This window comes from Carya illinoinensis, chromosome 4, assembly GCF_018687715.1.
Source record: "Carya illinoinensis cultivar Pawnee chromosome 4, C.illinoinensisPawnee_v1, whole genome shotgun sequence".
NCBI lineage: Eukaryota > Viridiplantae > Streptophyta > Magnoliopsida > Fagales > Juglandaceae > Carya > Carya illinoinensis.
Window position 1 is genome coordinate 3512798 of NC_056755.1, and position 18316 is coordinate 3531113.

An 18316-nucleotide genomic window follows, 5' to 3' on the forward strand; every position below is an offset into this window, starting at 1 on the left:
TATATTCTTATTCAACATTTTCACCATCCAATCCACCCTTGAACAAACTGAACACGCAGTCATGGTTGGAAGACAATCACAACACATGGCAACGGCACGAGGCTCAATTGATGACACGACGCCAATTTCTACGGATACGCACGTCAAATAATTTCTTCCCACAGTAAGAGTTTTGACAATAAGCGTAGATTATTAAACTGTAATGACAACATTAGGCAAAGAAGTTATAGTATTGATAGTATAATAAATTCAAATCTTTCCTTGATAGATAGGTTCTTTAATAAACTTTGAGTTTTTGTCTTGCAATAAAATAAATAAGTTAATAAAAGCATGATGGATTTCCAGCAAAATAATTCAAATATAGTATTTTATAATCTTTATTCGAATTTTAGTTAAATTTTGAAATTTAATCTCAAGTAAAACCTATTTATAAATTCATTTGTTCACACATAAAAAGGAAATAAACTACGAACTGATATAATTTGATATGATATATTCAAATAAAAAGTACTTTTTATTATAAAGTTGATGTAATGTATCACAGACTCAAGTCAATTTATATTATTATTTTATAAATTTTATACGTAAATCTATAATTTTTTTAGGTATTTTTACTATAAATAAAACTGACATTGAAAAAGGTTTGGACTTGGGCCTAGATACTACGGACAAACTCGATTAAAAAAGCTATGATTTGAGGCAGCCCAACCCAGCCCATCGTAAGGAAAACCAATCTCCCTCCCCGGTTCTCCCCCTTCCTCCCTCTCCGCGGCTCAGGCTCTTGAATTCCTAGAGCAGAATGTACCATTGAGGTTTGGCCAAGTTAAACCCTAATATTTTCATATACATGAAAAGGAACTAAGAAGTATGGAAGATAGGCCCAAGCTGCTGATACTATACGCTACTCAAACCGGTAATGCGTTGGACGCGGCGGAGCGTGTGGGCCGAGAAGCCGAGCGCCGGGGATGCCCCGTCAAGCTTCTTTCTATGGACGAATACGACGTCGTAAGTTTTCCGTTTTTCATTTTTCCTATCTTTTCTTTCCTTTCTTGGGTTTGTTGAGTTTTTAAGCAAATAAAAATAGGAGAAAAACGTTGGGATCAGGATGTTGTTTTCTTCTAAAAAAAGGTGGTCGGATTTGGTACTAGGATCCGAAATTTTTATCTGAGACAATTCAACCGCGTTATGTGTCATGTTCGAATATTTTTTTTTGATAAGTAATGTGTCATGTTCGAATATTATGATCTCAAATAGTTTTTTTGATAAGTATCTCAAATAGTATAAAGGTGGGGCTGATCTATGGCTTTTGGGTGTGGATTTTGGTATCAGAACCACCCCCTGATGAGTTTGAGTCTTAAGAGCGTGACCTGCCCTTGTAAGCAACCTATGTCGGAGCGTAAATTGTCGGTGGGAGTGGATAATTGGAAGAGCTGTACAGAAGGAAATCTCAGCTTTCTCTAAAAAGAGCTTAATTCAATCTCAGTGAGGCACTGCTATACAGATTATACTTGATCAAAAGTACTCTTTCCAATTTGTCTAAATATTTCCTGTCCCCGTTTCTACCTCCCTCTAGTGTGGCCAATCAAATTGAAGAATCTATAGTGAGACTTTTAGGGTGCGAGCAAAGTGAAGAGCTCAAATCTCACTTCGTAAACTGGGAGAGTGTGTGCTCTCCGATCTATGAGGGATGATTGGGAGTTTGAAACTTTCTCATATTCAATTGCCTTTTCTTTTCCAACATGTGTGGGAGGCCTTGTGAAAAGTTGGGTGCTATGCTTGGAGTTGCCTTTTCTTTTCTACTTGGAAGGAGAGTAAAATCATAGAGAACCTGGTATACAGAAAGTAAGTTAACAAACTTCCATTTCATCTGCCTAAAGGTAAGAATTTCTCATGAAGAATAGCTACTCTCCGAGGGGGCTGAAATGTGAACAACATTGCTATCAGTTAAAGGACGCTCTCTAGATCAAGGATCCAATCCCCTGTTATCTTATCAATGAAGTCTAGAAAGGCTCGAAATAGTGTAAAAATCCCTAATGAATTGGCCTTGAGGATATTGTCTTAATAGAGGCATTATTCTCTGCTACGTACACTTTTGTTGTGTGCGGACATATGGTTGTTCACTTTTTTAGTATACGAGAGTTTAATGTTCATTGCTTGTTTGCACGTGTCACAACCATAGCTCTCCTTTTTTGGGCAGGAGGGGGGCGCATGGGAGAGGGGGATGATTGGATAGATGAGATTGTAGCGTTCTTGTTTGGAAATAAAGAGAAGAAGTGGATGGAAATGAAATGCAGTGAAAGTGTGTTGCAACGCATTGGTGGAGGTCCAATGGGGTCTTATTCCTCTTTTTTCTTTTTTCTTTTTTTTTCCTTTGAATTTTGTTGTTCTCTAGTGCAGACTCAGTTCTATCTTTCCTAATTCCTATGTTGTCAGTGGTGATTGTAATAATAGATTTGTATAATTTCCTACTGCTAATGATAAGAAAGCTGTGCCTTCTGCTACTAAAACTTTCATGGCACCTGCTATCATGTCTTGAAAGCATTGCTTATTAGTTACTTGTTTATTGTCTCAGAGTTCCTTACCTCATGAAGACACTATAATTTTTGTTGTTTCTACCACAGGCCAGGGAGATACACCAGATCCCATGAAGGTTGTATGGAATTACTATGAACATTATTATTTCTGTTTTGTGAGGGGGCCAGATGTCTGTATTTGGGCTAACCCCTCTCCTTCTCCGTTGCCTAATTTCCCTTATATCCATGTAGGTCTTTTGGAGGTTTCTTCTGCAGAGAAATTTAAGTAAGCATTGGTTGGAAGGTGTACACTATGCTGTGTTTGGCTTGGGAGATTCTGGTTACCAGAAATATAATGTAACATTTTCTGGAGTTTTACTATATGTAGAAACTAGATAAATGTTGACCCACAATATTTCAATAATTTCTGTTCCATAAAATGTGGGAAGCTTGTTAACCTCCTCCAGTTTGCATTATGTTGCTAATAGAGCTATATTTGTGTAAATATGTACTATATTGGTTAAGATCATCTTAATTGACTTGTTTAGATGTCTATCAAGTGGAATTTTCATCTTGGATTTTTTTTCTCAAATAATCTCCCTGTCGCATGCTTGTAAGTGTCATTTCAATCTTACTTTGGTAACTTTTGTGTTTGAAGAAGTAAAGTTTGTTTTTGTCCATGCTGATGGGTGCAGTTTGCTGCTAAGAAGCTTGACAAAAGACTGGCAGATCTTGGGGCAGTGCCCATTGTTGAAAAAGGTTTGGGAGATGATCAGCACCCTTCAGGGTATGATTATAGTGAAATAACTGATGGAAAGATTTATGATTCTCTTCATCGAATTTTCACTTTGCATGTTCTTTTGGTTTTTCTTTGTTGTAACAACATCGATTGATTTAGACCAGCGAGCACCTGCTAATGAAATCTGTTCACATATTTTGTGGGGGGCTTTAAAGGGTGAAGAGGACTATTTCTTCAAGTAAAACAGCAAGCAGATTTGAGATTTTTTAGGTTGTTTTAAGGTTTTTCTTATGGAAAATTTTAGGGGCTAAACTCAAAAGATCTATGCTAATCTTAAGGATTTGAGGATCAAAGGACTTGAATGAAGAAGAATCTTAGTGTGAACAGATAATTACATGAACAGTGAGATGGAGAAAGAGAAGAAAGAAAGCAGGCATACAAGCCTCTTCCGAAAGCAAAGTAGTCACTCTTACTTTTTCTGATGACATGGAATCTCACCAAGGCAAAGCCCTTCAAACTAACTCCTGCAAAGTTAACCCCACATACATGAGCCCACCCACCTGCATTATTCAAATTTGAGCTTTTAATTTCAATGACACAGTTATATAGGCTTCAGATTTTACTTTATATATATGTATATAGGCTTCAGATAATTTATATATATGTATATATAGACTTCAGATTTTAGCATCTCTTAATAGGATTAGAACTCCTATTTCAATTAGCAAACTAAAGGCCTCATAGAACCCTATGAAAAATTGTAATGCCAGCCAAACGTAATTAAGAAAACAATTTTTCTAAATAAAATGATGCCCGGGAATTTTATGAAATCCTAGATCTGCCGCTGCTCATAGAAGTTTCCATAACTTGTAATGACTCAATTTAAAAAAACTTTTTATCCTCAGGACACAATCTAAGCTTCTAGAGCATATAGATCTTGCTTCAGTTAGATATGTTGCATGAAGGTCCCACACATAAAAATCTCTTACGCTGCCAAAATTGAAAAATTGAATATCACTTTTTTTTTTATAGCAATATGAATTATTCTCTCTTTTTGTACAAGTCATATATTTTTCATTAAAAAGGTGCAATAAGGTGTGCAACCCTTTGCACACAGAATGTAGACAAGATCCTCATTACACTCTTAATTTCAATTTTTCCATCCCCCGCATCACAAGTAGATTCTTACAACACTGAACTGGAAGTGATAAAATCTAAACTGATTTGACCTTTTTTAGCCCAAGTGCACAAGATAGTATACAAGACGTGACACCTATCTAGGAAGGAGAAATAGAAACAAGAAAATCAAGGCCGTTGAAATCAACAGCTTTGACCATAAAAATAAGGTTCTAACAAAAAGTAATCTAAGCTCTTCCAATGAGCGCTCTGTCTTCAAACGTCCGGTCATTACGCTCCTACCATACGCACCACAGAATACAAATAGGAACCATCTTCCACAGTTGTGAATTGTGGAATACCACGTAGATTTTTCCAACTGGTTAGAAGCTCAACCATAGTGGCAAGCAAAACTCAGGTTAGCTCTAATCATTTGAATACATCTTCCCATAACACTAGCAACCTCACAATGCAGTAGAAGATGATCCACAGTCTCCCCACTTTTTTTACACTTACAGCACCAGTCCACTATAATCACCCTGCATTTTTGTGAATTATCTATCATCAAGATCTTGCCCAAAGAAGCTATCCAAGCAAAGAATGTCACTTTGGGGGGCACCTTGTTTCTCCATATCTTTCTCCATGGAAAGTGATTTTTATGCGATTGTGTGAGTGAATTATAGAAAGAGCAAATCGAGAATATACCTTTTCCTGCAAGTACCCACCACAATGTATCAAATCCTTGGGGGCTTGGTTTCATGGAATACAAGAGTCTAAAGAGATCCCCAAAGCTGTCAATTTTCCAATCTCTGGCAAATCTGGAGAGGGTCTTGTTGTCAGAGGAGATTTCCTAGCGCCAAAAATCCAGAGCTCTTTGGTTGAAAGAAGGTGACAAATGCACAAAATACTTCCACAAAGTGGCCAATTCACACCGGCGCAGTAACGCCATTGAGTCATTACACTCAGATAACCAGGTGCTATCTTCTACTTCTGATCTAGAAAACCATATTGGGAATTATTATGAGTGCCTTCTTTCAAAATCGGCTGGTTGGAGGCCAAAGCTGGATGCTCTATCCTTCAAAACAATCGATCATCAGAACATGATTGTCTTGGAGAGACCGTTTGAGGAAGATGAGATTTACAAGGTCATCTTTGGTATGGCCAAGGACAAAGCGCTGGGGCAGGATGGTTTCTCAATGGGGTTCTTTCAAACTTGTTGGGACATCGTTAAAGGTGATGTTTTGCAAGTCTTTAGTGAATTTCATTCATTTCAAAAGTTTGAAAAATCTCTTAATGCAACGTTCATTGCTCTCATCCCTAAGAGACACAGGGCTTCAGTTATTGAGGATTTCCGCCCTATAAGCTTGATTAGTGGTGTATACAAGATTATCTCAAAGGTCCTTGCCAACCATTTAAGCCCGGCGCTGGAACAGATTATTTCCAAACCTCAGAACGCTTTTATTCATGGAAGACAAATTCTTGACTTAGTGCTCATTCCAAATGAGTGCTTGGATCATAGACTGAGGGAGGGTGAACCAGGTATATTGTGCAAGCTTGACATGGAAAAGGCTTATGATCATGTGAATTAGGAGTTCCCTCTGTATATGCTTAGGAGGAGTGGCTTTGGCGATAGATGGATTGCTTGGATGCGTTACTGCATTTCAACAACTCGGTTTTCAGTTTTAGTTAATGGTACACCGGCTGGTTTCTTTGATAATTCTCGCGGTTGGAGGCAAGGAGACCCTTTATCTCCCCTCTTGTTTGTTATCGTTATGGAGGCTCTTAGCCAAATGGTTTAGGCAGCTGTTAGCGGAGGTTTCTTATCTGGCTTCAAGGTTGGTAACGGCACGGTTATGATCTCTCATCTATTTGCAGACGATACCCTACTCTTTTGTGAAGCAAATAGGAACCAGATTCAAACTCTACGGGCATTGTTACTTTGCTTTGAAGCAGTGTCGGGGCTCAAGGTGAATCTTGGCAAGTCTGAGATGGTTCCGGTGGGTGCAGTTTCAAATATACACAGCTTAGCAAGTTATTTGGATTGCCAGTTGCCTTTGAAATATCTGGGCGTTCCTCTGGGAGCTACTTTTAAGGATAGAGCGATTTGGGATGGGGTAGTGGAGAAGATAGAGAAAAGGCTGGCTGGCTGGAAACGGATGTACTTATCAGAAGGGGGTCGACTCACTCCTATTAAGAGCACCCTTACGAACCTTCCCACTTATTTTCTATGATTGTTCCCTTTGCCAGCAAGGGTGGGAAACAGAATTGAGAAACTCTTTAGACCTTTCCTGTTTGGGGGGGGGGGGGGGGGGGCATGGGGGAGGAGAAGAAATTCCATTTGGTTAGATGGAAGACAGTTTGTGCTCCAGTCGTACAGGGGGGGTTGGGAGTGTGTGACTTGAGAACTTTTAATAAAACTCTGTTGGGGAAATGGTTATGGAGATACCAATCGGAGGGGGATGCATTGTGGAAGGAAATCATTGTCGCTCGCTATGGAGCTACTTGGGGCAGTTGGTGTTCCAACGAAGGGAGAGGGGGGTATGGTGTGGGTTTATGGAAGTTTATAAGGACGGGGTGGTCTTGTTTCAAGAAACATATTCAATTCGTTGCGGGAGAAGGCAATAGAATTAGTTTTTGGCGGGACGTGTGGTGTGGAGATCATGCATTGGAAAGAGCTTTTCCAAATCTTTATCGTATTGCTGCTAATAGGGAGGCTTCAGTGGCGGATATGCGGTCCCTCTATCATGGCACTATTCAGTGGGATGTTCTTTTCAACATAGACTTTCATGATTGGGAATTATCTTCTATATCAGATCTTTTCAACCTTCTATACTCCATGGGGACTCCTATGGCACAGTGTGACCGTGTGAAGTGGAGGTCTAATAATCATAAAAAATTTACGGTAAAGGCGTATTACAAAATTTTGACCACACAAAACCATCCTCCGTTCCCTTGGAAGAATATTTGGTGGTCGCGTGTGCCCTCCAAAGTAACCTTTGTTTGGAACGCGGCACTTGGGAAGATCTTGACCATAGATAATTTGAGGAAGAGGGGGTGTGTAGTGATGAATTGGTGCTATATGTACAAAAAGAATGGAGAATCTGTGGATCCTTATATTTCATTGTGAGATTACATGGGAGATATGGGATGAGATTTTCCAAAGGGTAAACATTGCTTGGGTTTTGCCTTTGAGGGTAGTGGACCTACTGGGGTGTTGGAGGAAGATACAAGGTTGCCAGCAAGTGGCAGCAGTATGGAAGATGATCCCACTATGTATCATGTGGTGTATCTAGTCGGAAAGAAATGCGTGTTGCTTTGAAGACAAGGAATGCACTATGGAGCTAAAGAACCTTTTTTTCAAACTTTATTGCTTTGGTTTTCTGCTATTGTACTAAATGGGGACAATGTCCATGATTTCTTGTCTTTGATTCCTCGCTCATAGAATGTACTTAGGTACTTTATGTATACTTCTTGTATACACGGGCCATGCCTGTTATATTCTGATCAATAATATTTATCTCATAAAAAAAATAAAAAATTTTCAATCTTGGGCCGCCTGGTAAAGCTCACGTTCCATTGGACTAGATCACCAGCTCCTCATGAGATCGGCCACTGAAGCCCTTGATGCAGCCCCCAAAGAAAGTCCGAGGTAACTCATAGGAAGAGAAGAAACTTTACATCCAAGAGAGCTAACCAACCGCCGGATGTTGCGAGTGTTACCAACTGGAACCAATTCTGACTTGGCTAACTTCACTTTCAATCCGGATACAGCTAAAACATAGTAGAAGTGCCCTCAATGCCCGAATCTGGTTTGTTCTACCTCACAAAAAATTAGAGTATCATATGCGAACAACAAATGGGAAATGTTAAGAGTATCCCTATTAATGTCACCAACAGAAAAACCAGCCACAAAACCACTGTTAACCAAGGCAGAAAGCATTCTACTAAGTGCCTCCATGACTGATGAAAAGGAGTGGAGATAGAGGATCCCTTTGTCTTAGACCCCAAGAGCTGTTAAAAAAGCCATATAGACTGCCATTCACCAATACTGAGAACTTCGCCATGGATATGCACCACCGGATCCACGAGCACCATCTCTCTCCAGCAATTAGGAAATTCCAATTGATGTAATTATAGGCCTTCTCCATACATCATGGATTTGCTTGAGATCCAGTCAGGCCTTCCTTTTTGAGCCCTTAGCACCCAACTAGGTAGAATATAGTCAAAGATGAATTTGATACATTGCATTTTTTTTTTCCTTACATGTTTTTGTAACAGTTAGCTCATTCAGTTCCCAAGTGCAATAAAATTTGAGTTATGATTCACCTACTACACTTTTACTACTAATTTTATAATCTACCAGTGCAATCATGCCACTTCATTAAAATATATTTCAATTTTAAAAAACTACTCTCCATTTCATATAGAGTTGTAAAAGAGTCGTAAGTTCATCGTTTTCCATAAATTGTGTCTGTGTGCAAGTTAACTATGATATGCTACTTGGGATAATATCAATTTGCTCAAGATAGATTCTGATGATAGGTATGAGGCTGCACTGGATCCATGGATGTCATCTCTATGGAGTATCTTGAACAAAATCAATCCTAAATTCTTCCCACAAGGTCCATATTTGGCAATTTCAGATATGAAATTGATTGATCAACCAAAAGTTCAGATCACGTATCATGGTGATGACAATGTGGATTCGCAATTTCCAACAAACCCAGGTAATGTGGATAGATTTCTTCTCATGGTAAATGCTCAATAAGAACTAAAAAGCCATTATTTTGCCTTCCTAAACAGTTTTTTCTTAGTTGTTGTTTGTTTCTGTTCCATTATGCATTCATAGAGAATGAGTAACCTAACATCTCATATTACTAGAATCAGGTTTCACGTGCCTATCCCATGAAAGGTTGAATTCAGATAGAGATACAGAGGGAAACATGATAAATGTCTAGTGTTTTTATATATTCATTGATCTATGCTGCTGTGAATTATATATTTTCATCATTGTGAATGCTAGGTACGTCACTAGAACATCCGTGTTTAATTCTAGTCTATATATTGTTTACTAGAAACTGCTTTATTACCAAAAATTGGCTAGTCCCTATATTTTTTCCTTTATATTTTTCTCCTATACCTATTTATTAATCAGAAAAGCAATGCTAGGATACAGAGAAAAATTTTCAATGATTGAAGTGGTGAGTTGAGTTTTCATGTGTTCTTTTTTTTTTTATCTGTGATATCTATTTTTCATAGAAAAAGTGGGTTGACTTGAAGATAAAACTGAGATATATTACTTTATTATGTCAAATCAGTTTATTTATAGCAAATATCCATGTTTACTTTTCAAATTATACTGGTAACAATTAATTTTCAGGTAACGGGGTTTTTACTGACATACTAAATATTTTGTTGTGATGTCTCAGATTTAAAATGGATTGAGATGCAAATTGGGTGGGCTCGCTCAATGTCTCCTGGAAAATTTACTCATGACAAGACTAGGCCTGGCTGCTTTCTGAAAATGGTATTGATATCAGGCTCCATTAACGTACAGAAAAAAAATTATTGTTGTATTTCCGTAATGCATTATTTAACTGTTTACTGATCTCGGTCAATATATAGTGCAAGGTATTGCGTTACCTGTGGTATTTTAAGTTCCAAAATTTTTTATTTCTCTGTTGAAATGGGAGAAGATGATGATAGAAATTGGACTTTATAATGTGCAGCGCAGACACTCTTTAGTATTTGCATACAATGCAAGTCATTCTGTTGAATGTATGACCAGCTCGAAGATGCAACAGTTCTACATATGGGCATGTGGAATGCTGGTCTTATCCCCATCCATTATCAGTTACTCGGGCGTCTCTACTTGTTCAAATTAGTTAGGAGAGCTTAGTACCTTATCTTTCGTAAATCCCTGTCCTCATAAACGACACACAAAATTTGTTGAAAAAAGAAATTAATATATGAAATGGATGCTAAGAAATCTATTTGAAAGAAATTTATTGACCAAAAGATACATATTATTTATGCTTACATTGGTGTAGTTGTTTGGAACTGCAATTTTTCTAAAATAATTGATAGGTTCTATTTTAGTTTTTGTGGCAGCCCCTGCAAGAGCATACTTACAAGTAAAAGCCCTTTCTCCATTGATAGCATTTGCAACGGGGACAATGGTTTGAACTGGAATCGTACTTCTATTAAATTAAAGACACGCTAAAAATTGAACTGACAATTTTTATTCTATAATTTACTGGCACCTTCTTTGTCATTTGTTTTTTTTTCACCCGAGTAGATTTAATTAAATCAAAATAAACCATTAAGCTTCTTCCTGCATGGAAGGATATAGAGAGAAGAAAAAATGTAATATAAAAAAGAAAAATGAACAAAAAAACTAATGTCATTTAGGTGATGTTGGATGGTTATTTCATACAATTTCTCCAAAGTGTGAACTGAGGGGAGGAGCTTTTTTGTCTCCATAAATGGCTGTCCAAGGACTCCCTTATCCTGCTTCCTGGAAGAAATTATAAAAAGAAAGAAAATGTTTAGCTCATAAATGTCCATGTAAGACCGTGCTGCTATGAGTAGGTCTAAAATTCAGGTCCTTTACAGATATTTGAAGATTGTGAGCGGTCAATAGATGAGCTTAGAATTTTCTTTCTCAATGCTTTATTACATTGGTCTATTGTAATTGATTTTAATTGCATGAACTTTCATGAATTTCTTAAATCGCTAGACTAGCAAACTAGGCTCTTATATATGTTCCGTGGACTTGGGCTCATGCCTATTCTTATGATCGATAAAAAACTTTTTACCAATAAAAAAAATGAGATCCTTCATATTTTAATGTGGTTAGTCTATGCATCTTGCATTAACCCTGAAAATACTAAGGTCTTTGTTAATCCTACATGTCTTGGATTGCTGTTGCCTATTTGACATTTATGTTGTGCTGATTTTTACTTTTAAAAAATCGGTTGTGAAATATGTATTTTTTATCATTTTATTTTGTCATAGCTGCTTGGTCTCACTCTCTACCACCACTTTCTCTTGAATTCTTTTTTTGTTGGAATTTTCTTGTGTAGATTAAAAATCAACCGTTGACTAGAGCAGGATGTGGCAAGGATGTGCGCCACTTTGAGTTTGAATTTGTTTCTTCTGTAAGTGGTTTACTTTATGTTCTTATCTGCTGAAAATATAATGGTCTCTGTGTATGCTGTCTTTACCCAGTGTTACTCCCACTTAAGTGGAGTCCCAGGGTGAGTGTCTTGCGTGCAGTGACCACTCTCGAGACCTTAGCCTTTACACTTGCACTTGGCAGCCTGAGATTTTTACCACCACACAAGATGATTGCCCCTCATCACTTTGTATTCCGAGTCCATATATTATCTTGTAATATTAAGAAACATTCATCATTTTCACTTTATTTGAATATTCAGGCCATTGAATATGTGGTTGGTGACATCCTCGAGGTTCTCCCCGGTCAGAATTCTGCTGCAGTGGATGCTTTCATACAGCGTTGTAGTTTGGACCCCGATGCTTTGATTACTGTAAGCAGTTTTCTTGTTAGCTGACTGAACCTGGGTGATTTATGAATGGATTTTGAGTCATAGCATGTGATCACATAAATGTATACTAATAATTATGACCCTAGGTATCTGGGGAACATGTCCTGATCTCCCAGTCATTCATTTGTTAATTATTCTTAAGGAATTTCAAGTTCTTAATTCTACCAATTAAGCTTTTCTTTCTTGGAGTAAAGAAAACTATGAATATCTGCTTTGTGGTTGTTTATTAATTTGCATCTAGTTATATTTCTTGGGACCCACTTACTGCCTATGATCATACGCACACCTCTTTGATCATTAAATGAACTGGTATATGTCCCGTATACTTGGGCTCTTGCCTACTCTATAAATTTGTTTACCGATAAAAAACAATTAAATGAACTGATGTGCCAACCATTTTTCAAAGCCTCTTCCCAAACTGTACAAGCTTTTTCCACATATGCAACTGTGGTTGTATAATGAACTTCAAATGTGCCTGTCAAGTACGTAAAATGGATATCAAGGACAGGTAGCGCACTACGGCAGAGTTTCAGAATTTCTTTTTATACACATAATTGCTATGGTTTTCAGCCATTGTGCTTAATGGAACCAATGTCCATGACTTCTTTTCTTTAATTTAGCGCCTTTAGAATGTATTTAGGATTTCTTTTGTATACTTCCCATGTACATAGGGTTTGCCTATTTCATTCTTATTAATATAATTTAACGATTGGGAAGTGGATGTAGTTCAGGCTTTGTTGGTTAAACTTTACAGCATAAAGTTGGTGACTGAAAGGGAGGATAGTATGGCATGGACTTCTGCTGGAAATGCTAAGTTTTCAGTTTCTTCCTATTATAGAGTTATGTCAAGTCATAGTAGTTGTGTTTTCCCATGGAAAAGTATTTGGAAAGTGAAAGTTCCTTCCAAGGTTGCTTTTTTCTGTTGGGTGGCTTCTTTGGGCAAAGTTTTGACAACTGATAATCTTAGAAGGAGAGGACTGTTTATTTCTGACTGGTGTGTCATGTGCAAAAAGGATGGAGAATCTGTAAATCATATTTTCCTTCACTGTGAATTGTCTAGGTTCTTGTGGGATGAGGTTCTGAGCTGGACAGGTTTGCATTGGGTGATGCCCAAAGATGCGGTAGATTTAATGGTAGGGTGGAAGGGTTTGAAGGGCTGTAAGAAGGCAGCGTCTGTTTGGAAGATGATTCCTCCTTGTCTCATGTGGTGCTTATGGATTGAAAGAAATAGGAGATGTTTTGAAGATAAAGAACGCTCTTTGGAAGATCTTAGGGATTTTTTCTTGAGTACTTAGGGTTTTTAGGCGAAAGTTTATGTAATGGTGGATAATTTTCTGAACCTGTTTTAGTTTTCTGGGTTGTTTTCTGGAAGTTGTAGGTTTATCCTTTGTATACCTCCTGTGTACTTGGGCTTATGCCTATTTCTTCAATAAAATTATTACTTACAAAAAAAAAATAAAAATAAAAAATAAAAAATTTATCTCTTATCAAAAAAATGTATGGGCTGAATACCTCTGAGGTAAGGGAATTGATTTCCCTGTATTGCTCCTGTCTGGGATCATATTTTACCATGTTTCATACTAGGCGTGTGGACCAAAATCTGCCCGAAGTATAGAATATAAATTATTCATTACCACTGAAAAGGGTTGACCAAGATCTGCAACGGCAACGGACGCCTCCTTTCAACAAGCAGTTGTCAACAGAGGGAAGATTTCTTTTGGGGGTTTGAACTTTGCGCCAACTAGCATGCTAGATCTGATCTGGGGCCCATCATATACCACCTCATATGTAATAGATCTTGAGAATTCTTCCCATCCTCAAAATGTCTTTCTGCACCCCAACTCCAAAAGGACCATTGACTGCACTGGAACATCACCCACCCCAAATGCTATCATACTTAATTTCCACTGCTGATTGCCACAAACCCTCCCTTTCAATTGCATACTGAGATAACCATTAGGTTTTTGCCTCACAAACCACCTGAGGAGACCCCAATTTAAATCTTTGGCCAACTAACTACGTGCTCTCCACATACCCTGCTCCACAAGAAACCCTTTAAAAGCTTCTCAATATGCTTAGCCACGCCTACCTATCTGGTAAAGACTGCTAGGAAATAAGTTTGCAAGTGAAAAAGAGTGCTTTTGACTGTCTAGAAGTATGCACAGTGGACGAAAGTTACTAAAATGAAATGTTGAGTTAGGAAGATAGAATTACATTTAGAATTAATGCACTAGAGTTGCATTATTGAGCAATTAAGGGAGCACCAGGCTGAGGTGGTTTGTTTATATGTGTGTATTTATTTGTGAGTGCATGTCAATATGGTCTGCCCATGTGCAATTAAAGTCCAGTTACTTATTGTTATGGCTTGATTGTAGTCAACCAAGATGATTGCACCACATGGACATCAGGAAGCTTATAAGGATATGAGTGGAGAGATGTGTGAGAGAGTTAACACATGCATAATAATCAATGTAAATTTCAGGATATGGCTTTGTGTATAGCAGATTTTTTTGGGCCCAAACCCAAAATTTCAGGCCAATGATATAGGTAAATATGAGATGTTTAGCTCTTAAAGATGCCTTGCACTTTTTCTTTTTGATGCATTTTCGTTGATACATCATGCATACACATACTTCTTAGTATATTTGTCTACTAGCCAAACTTTTCGAACTTAATTTTATTTGATTGCAGGTTCATCCTAGAGAGAAGGACAATCACTTTCTTCGTACTTGTACAAGTGCCAAGGTCCCGATAAAATTAAAAACTTTCGTGGAATTGACAATGGATGTTGCATCAGCTTCTCCTCGTCGTTATTTTTTTGAGGCAAGGACCCCATATGCTTTAGCTCTTCTGTTTTTCCCTTTTTATGGAGGTTTTCGCGAGAAAATCGCCAATGCCAGTTTGTATTACATGTCATTTTCTTGCTTCCTAGTTTTTTTCTTCATTCTATAAGGTAATGGATTTTGATTTTGATCTTTACTGCTCATCTATTTATGGGTTTTAGATTACACCAGGGTGCAGACTAGTGGTCAAAGTGCCAGCGTGGGATGAGCTTTAGACTTAGACATCCTTGGCTTGATTCCACATTAGGTGTTCCCCTAGATTACCTAATACATGATTCTGAGGAGTGGGGTTGAATATATCGAGTTTACTCCCCTTTGGGTGGATCCTAAGGATCCTGTTTGGTCAGGTTTCACATCATCAAAAATAAATATAAGTAATGCTCTAAATACAGTTGTGGAGTGCGCAAGTGCTGTGCAATCCTTTTGAAAAGGAGTGGGGTTTACTATTAAAAAATTAGTTTTTTTTTTTTAGTGGGTTTCATATTTACTCACTTTTTTCAAAGGAATTATATGGTGTTTGCGTATTCCACGACTGCAAATATCATTTCTCAATAAATATATTGCTTTTGGATGTATTACTAGATCCATACTCTTAAGAATATGAACTGGAATTAAAATGGAAAATGTGAAGTTGCGTCCACAATTTGGTTGATTTTCATTATTAGAAAGCCACCCAATGGGACAAAAAAAGAAAAAAACAAACATACAAAATGGAAAAAGTCAACTAAAAACAAAAGAGGAGAATCTCGTTATGCATCATGCACGCAATCAGATTGCAAGTCTAACAATGATATGAATTCAGACTTATTATTGATAAGTTGTACAACTCTGTCCATTGTTTAGGGGAAAGAAATCAAGTGAGTAGTGTTTCATCCTAAGCATGGCTTCTCAATGTCATCAAAATTCTACTGGTTATGCATCTTGATATGTTTGTACTCTTATGGTTATCTTCCATTCTGTTAAAATATTTTGCAGGTCATGAGTTATTTTGCAACAGCTCCTCATGAAAAGGAAAGACTTCAATATTTTGCTTCACCTGAAGGAAGAGATGATCTGTACCAATACAACCAGAAGGAACGAAGAACTGTTCTTGAGGTGATTTCAAGTGAATATAATTGATTCATTGCACTTAGGACTGATGAACAACTCAAGTTCGGTTTGTTTATCAAACAAATTAAGGTTGAAGAAAGATTTAGAATTGTTTATTAATTGATTAATTCAGCCCGTATAACCATTCATAACTTCAGCTTTTTAATTTCTATAATATTATATTTGAGTTTGTATTAAGATCATTGTAAATATTTAAAAAGATGAGAGAGAATCCCCTCCCTAACAGATAGATATAGCTTGAGTCCTAATTATTGTAAGTCGAGCTGTATATATAGAAAATAAATTACATTTATATGATGCGTAAACTATAAAGTATAATATGTTAACTCAAAATTGGATTTTCTAAGCTTTAGATAAGGAAATAAGGTCATAAAATATAATATAACTAGGACTTTGGAAGAGAGATTATTATAGGATTTCGTTGCAAATGCAAGATTGGTAAATTTACTATTATAAGTTGATAAATGAAATTAGCTTATCTTTAAAACTTGAATGATAGAATCATAGCAGTAATTAAACAATAATAAGTAGTACCAGTTAATGAGATGTTTAGACGATAATGGTAGTACTAATTTTATGTGGAAAGAATAAATTAATCAAATCATGCGTGAACAAGGGAAAAAAAGAACTAAACCTAAGCGTTTAAATCTTAGCTTAGTAATGAAGCTTGAACTTTCAATACTCGGTTGGGCTCCGCAGGATTACAGCTATATGCACTGTTCTGTCCTTTATGAACATGTCTGTCACATGAGGGTATTGTGCTGTTACTAATTGTTTATTGAATCTGCTAAATGCTGCATGAGATGCAAGTCGCATTTCCTAAATGCAGTAAATGGTTGCATGCTTTGTTCCAAAACCTTGATTTTCAGATGATTCAGAGCGTTTATATATTTTCAGCATTCTCGTGCAGACGGGTTGTTGTTGTGTTGATGCTCCCTCTTGCACAATTGAAGTAAATTTGTCACTGTTTGTCCTTTTAGTGGGCTGTAGAGAGGATATTTTCAGTGTCAAGTAGCTTATTAAAATTATATGAAAAATCCAAACAATCTTTATTATAGTCTTTTCTTCTCTAGCATGCTCCAGGTGTGATTAGTCTCATTTTTTTTAATTAAATGATTTTCTTTATAAACAGGTATTAGAGGACTTCCCATCTGTGGAAATTTCATTTGAATGGCTAGTGCAGTTGGTTCCTCCATTAAAAACCAGAGCTTTCTCCATATCTTCGTCCCCTTCAGCTCACCCCAATCAAGTGCACTTAACCGTCGATGTAGTGTCATGGACAACACCTTTTAAAAGAAAGCGAAGTGGTCTGTGCTCAATGTGGCTAGCCAAACTTGATCCTGAACAAAGTATGTCGTAAATGCACCTATCAAGGCCCATTATAAAATAAGTGACCACGCATGTTACTTGTTAATATACTTAAACATTCATTCTGTCATGAACAGGCATTTATGTTCCTGCATGGTTTCAGAAAGGTACCCTTCATCCGCCGCCACCATCACTTCCCCTCATTCTTATTGGACCTGGAACTGGTTGTGCACCTTTCCGTGGATTTGTGGAGGAGAGAGCCATACAAAGTGAATCCAATGCAACCGCTCCAGTTATTTTCTTCTTTGGTTGCCGAAACGAGGAGAATGACTTCCTATACCGAGACTTTTGGTTGTCGCATGCACAAGATGGTGGGGTACTTTCAGAAGCTAAGGGTGGAGGTTTTTTCGTTGCTTTCTCAAGGGATCAGCCGCAGAAGGTTTATGTGCAGCATAAGATGCGGGAAAATAGTCAGACAATATGGAAATTGCTGAGCAAGGGAGCTGCTGTCTATGTTGCAGGTTCATCCACCAAAATGCCTTCTGACGTGTTGTCTGCCTTTGAGGATATTGTATCCATGGAAGGTGGGCTTCCAAAGGAATCTGCTGTGAGGTGGCTTAGGGCACTGGAAAAGGCTGGCAGCTACCATGTTGAAGCTTGGTCTTGAGCCTGCTTTATTCTATATGTTATGGAAAAGTGAAAACACCTGTTTTGCAATGGATTATCATGGATTGAAGTTCAGTGAAATTTCTAACCGATGTCGTTTGACCAAGTACACAACCAGAAGCGATTTGGGTAGAGGAGATTGGTCCTCGAGAAAGCATCTGTAATAGTTGTAGAATATTGTACGATAAGCTTATAGATAATTTCTGAACGTTTGAATCATGTTTTACTTTTAACCAAGGTTCTAATTGTCAGTTAAAAACAGACAAGTTGGAAGATTATTTTATTGCTGTCCATGGTTCTCAGCGTATCTTTTATCTTTTCCGGCAAGCATGGATGGTATCTTGTCATGTTAACCTTGAATAAAGTGCAGGGTTGGACATACTTTTCACCCGGAAAAATTTTAGTATTTAGAGATTTTGCACCTTAACCGTCAAAACTGACGTATTAAAGCTT

At 37.4% G+C, this 18316-nt stretch overlaps 1 protein-coding gene across 9 annotated transcripts; it reads left to right on the forward strand.

Moving 5' to 3' along the window:
• Positions 1-724: 724 nt before the first annotated feature.
• Positions 725-18170, forward strand: LOC122307243 (NADPH-dependent diflavin oxidoreductase 1). 9 transcript variants are annotated; one of them, XM_043119984.1, is made up of 13 exons: positions 798-1005; positions 2198-2323; positions 2622-2650; positions 2766-2870; positions 3209-3300; positions 8911-9095; positions 9798-9895; positions 11454-11528; positions 11808-11918; positions 14628-14759; positions 15755-15874; positions 17022-17238; positions 17335-18170. In XM_043119984.1, the coding sequence occupies exons 1-13, from the start codon at positions 966-968 to the stop codon at positions 17862-17864; spliced, it is 1860 nt and encodes a 619-aa protein (XP_042975918.1). In that variant the 5' UTR covers positions 798-965; the 3' UTR covers positions 17865-18170. The 9 variants fall into 9 exon arrangements, with proteins under 9 accessions (XP_042975916.1, XP_042975920.1, XP_042975918.1 ...); XM_043119982.1 differs by lacking the exon at positions 2198-2323 and having other exon boundaries at positions 725-1005; positions 2573-2650; XM_043119985.1 differs by lacking the exon at positions 2198-2323 and having other exon boundaries at positions 799-1005.
• The last annotated feature ends 146 nt before the right edge of the window (positions 18171-18316 follow it).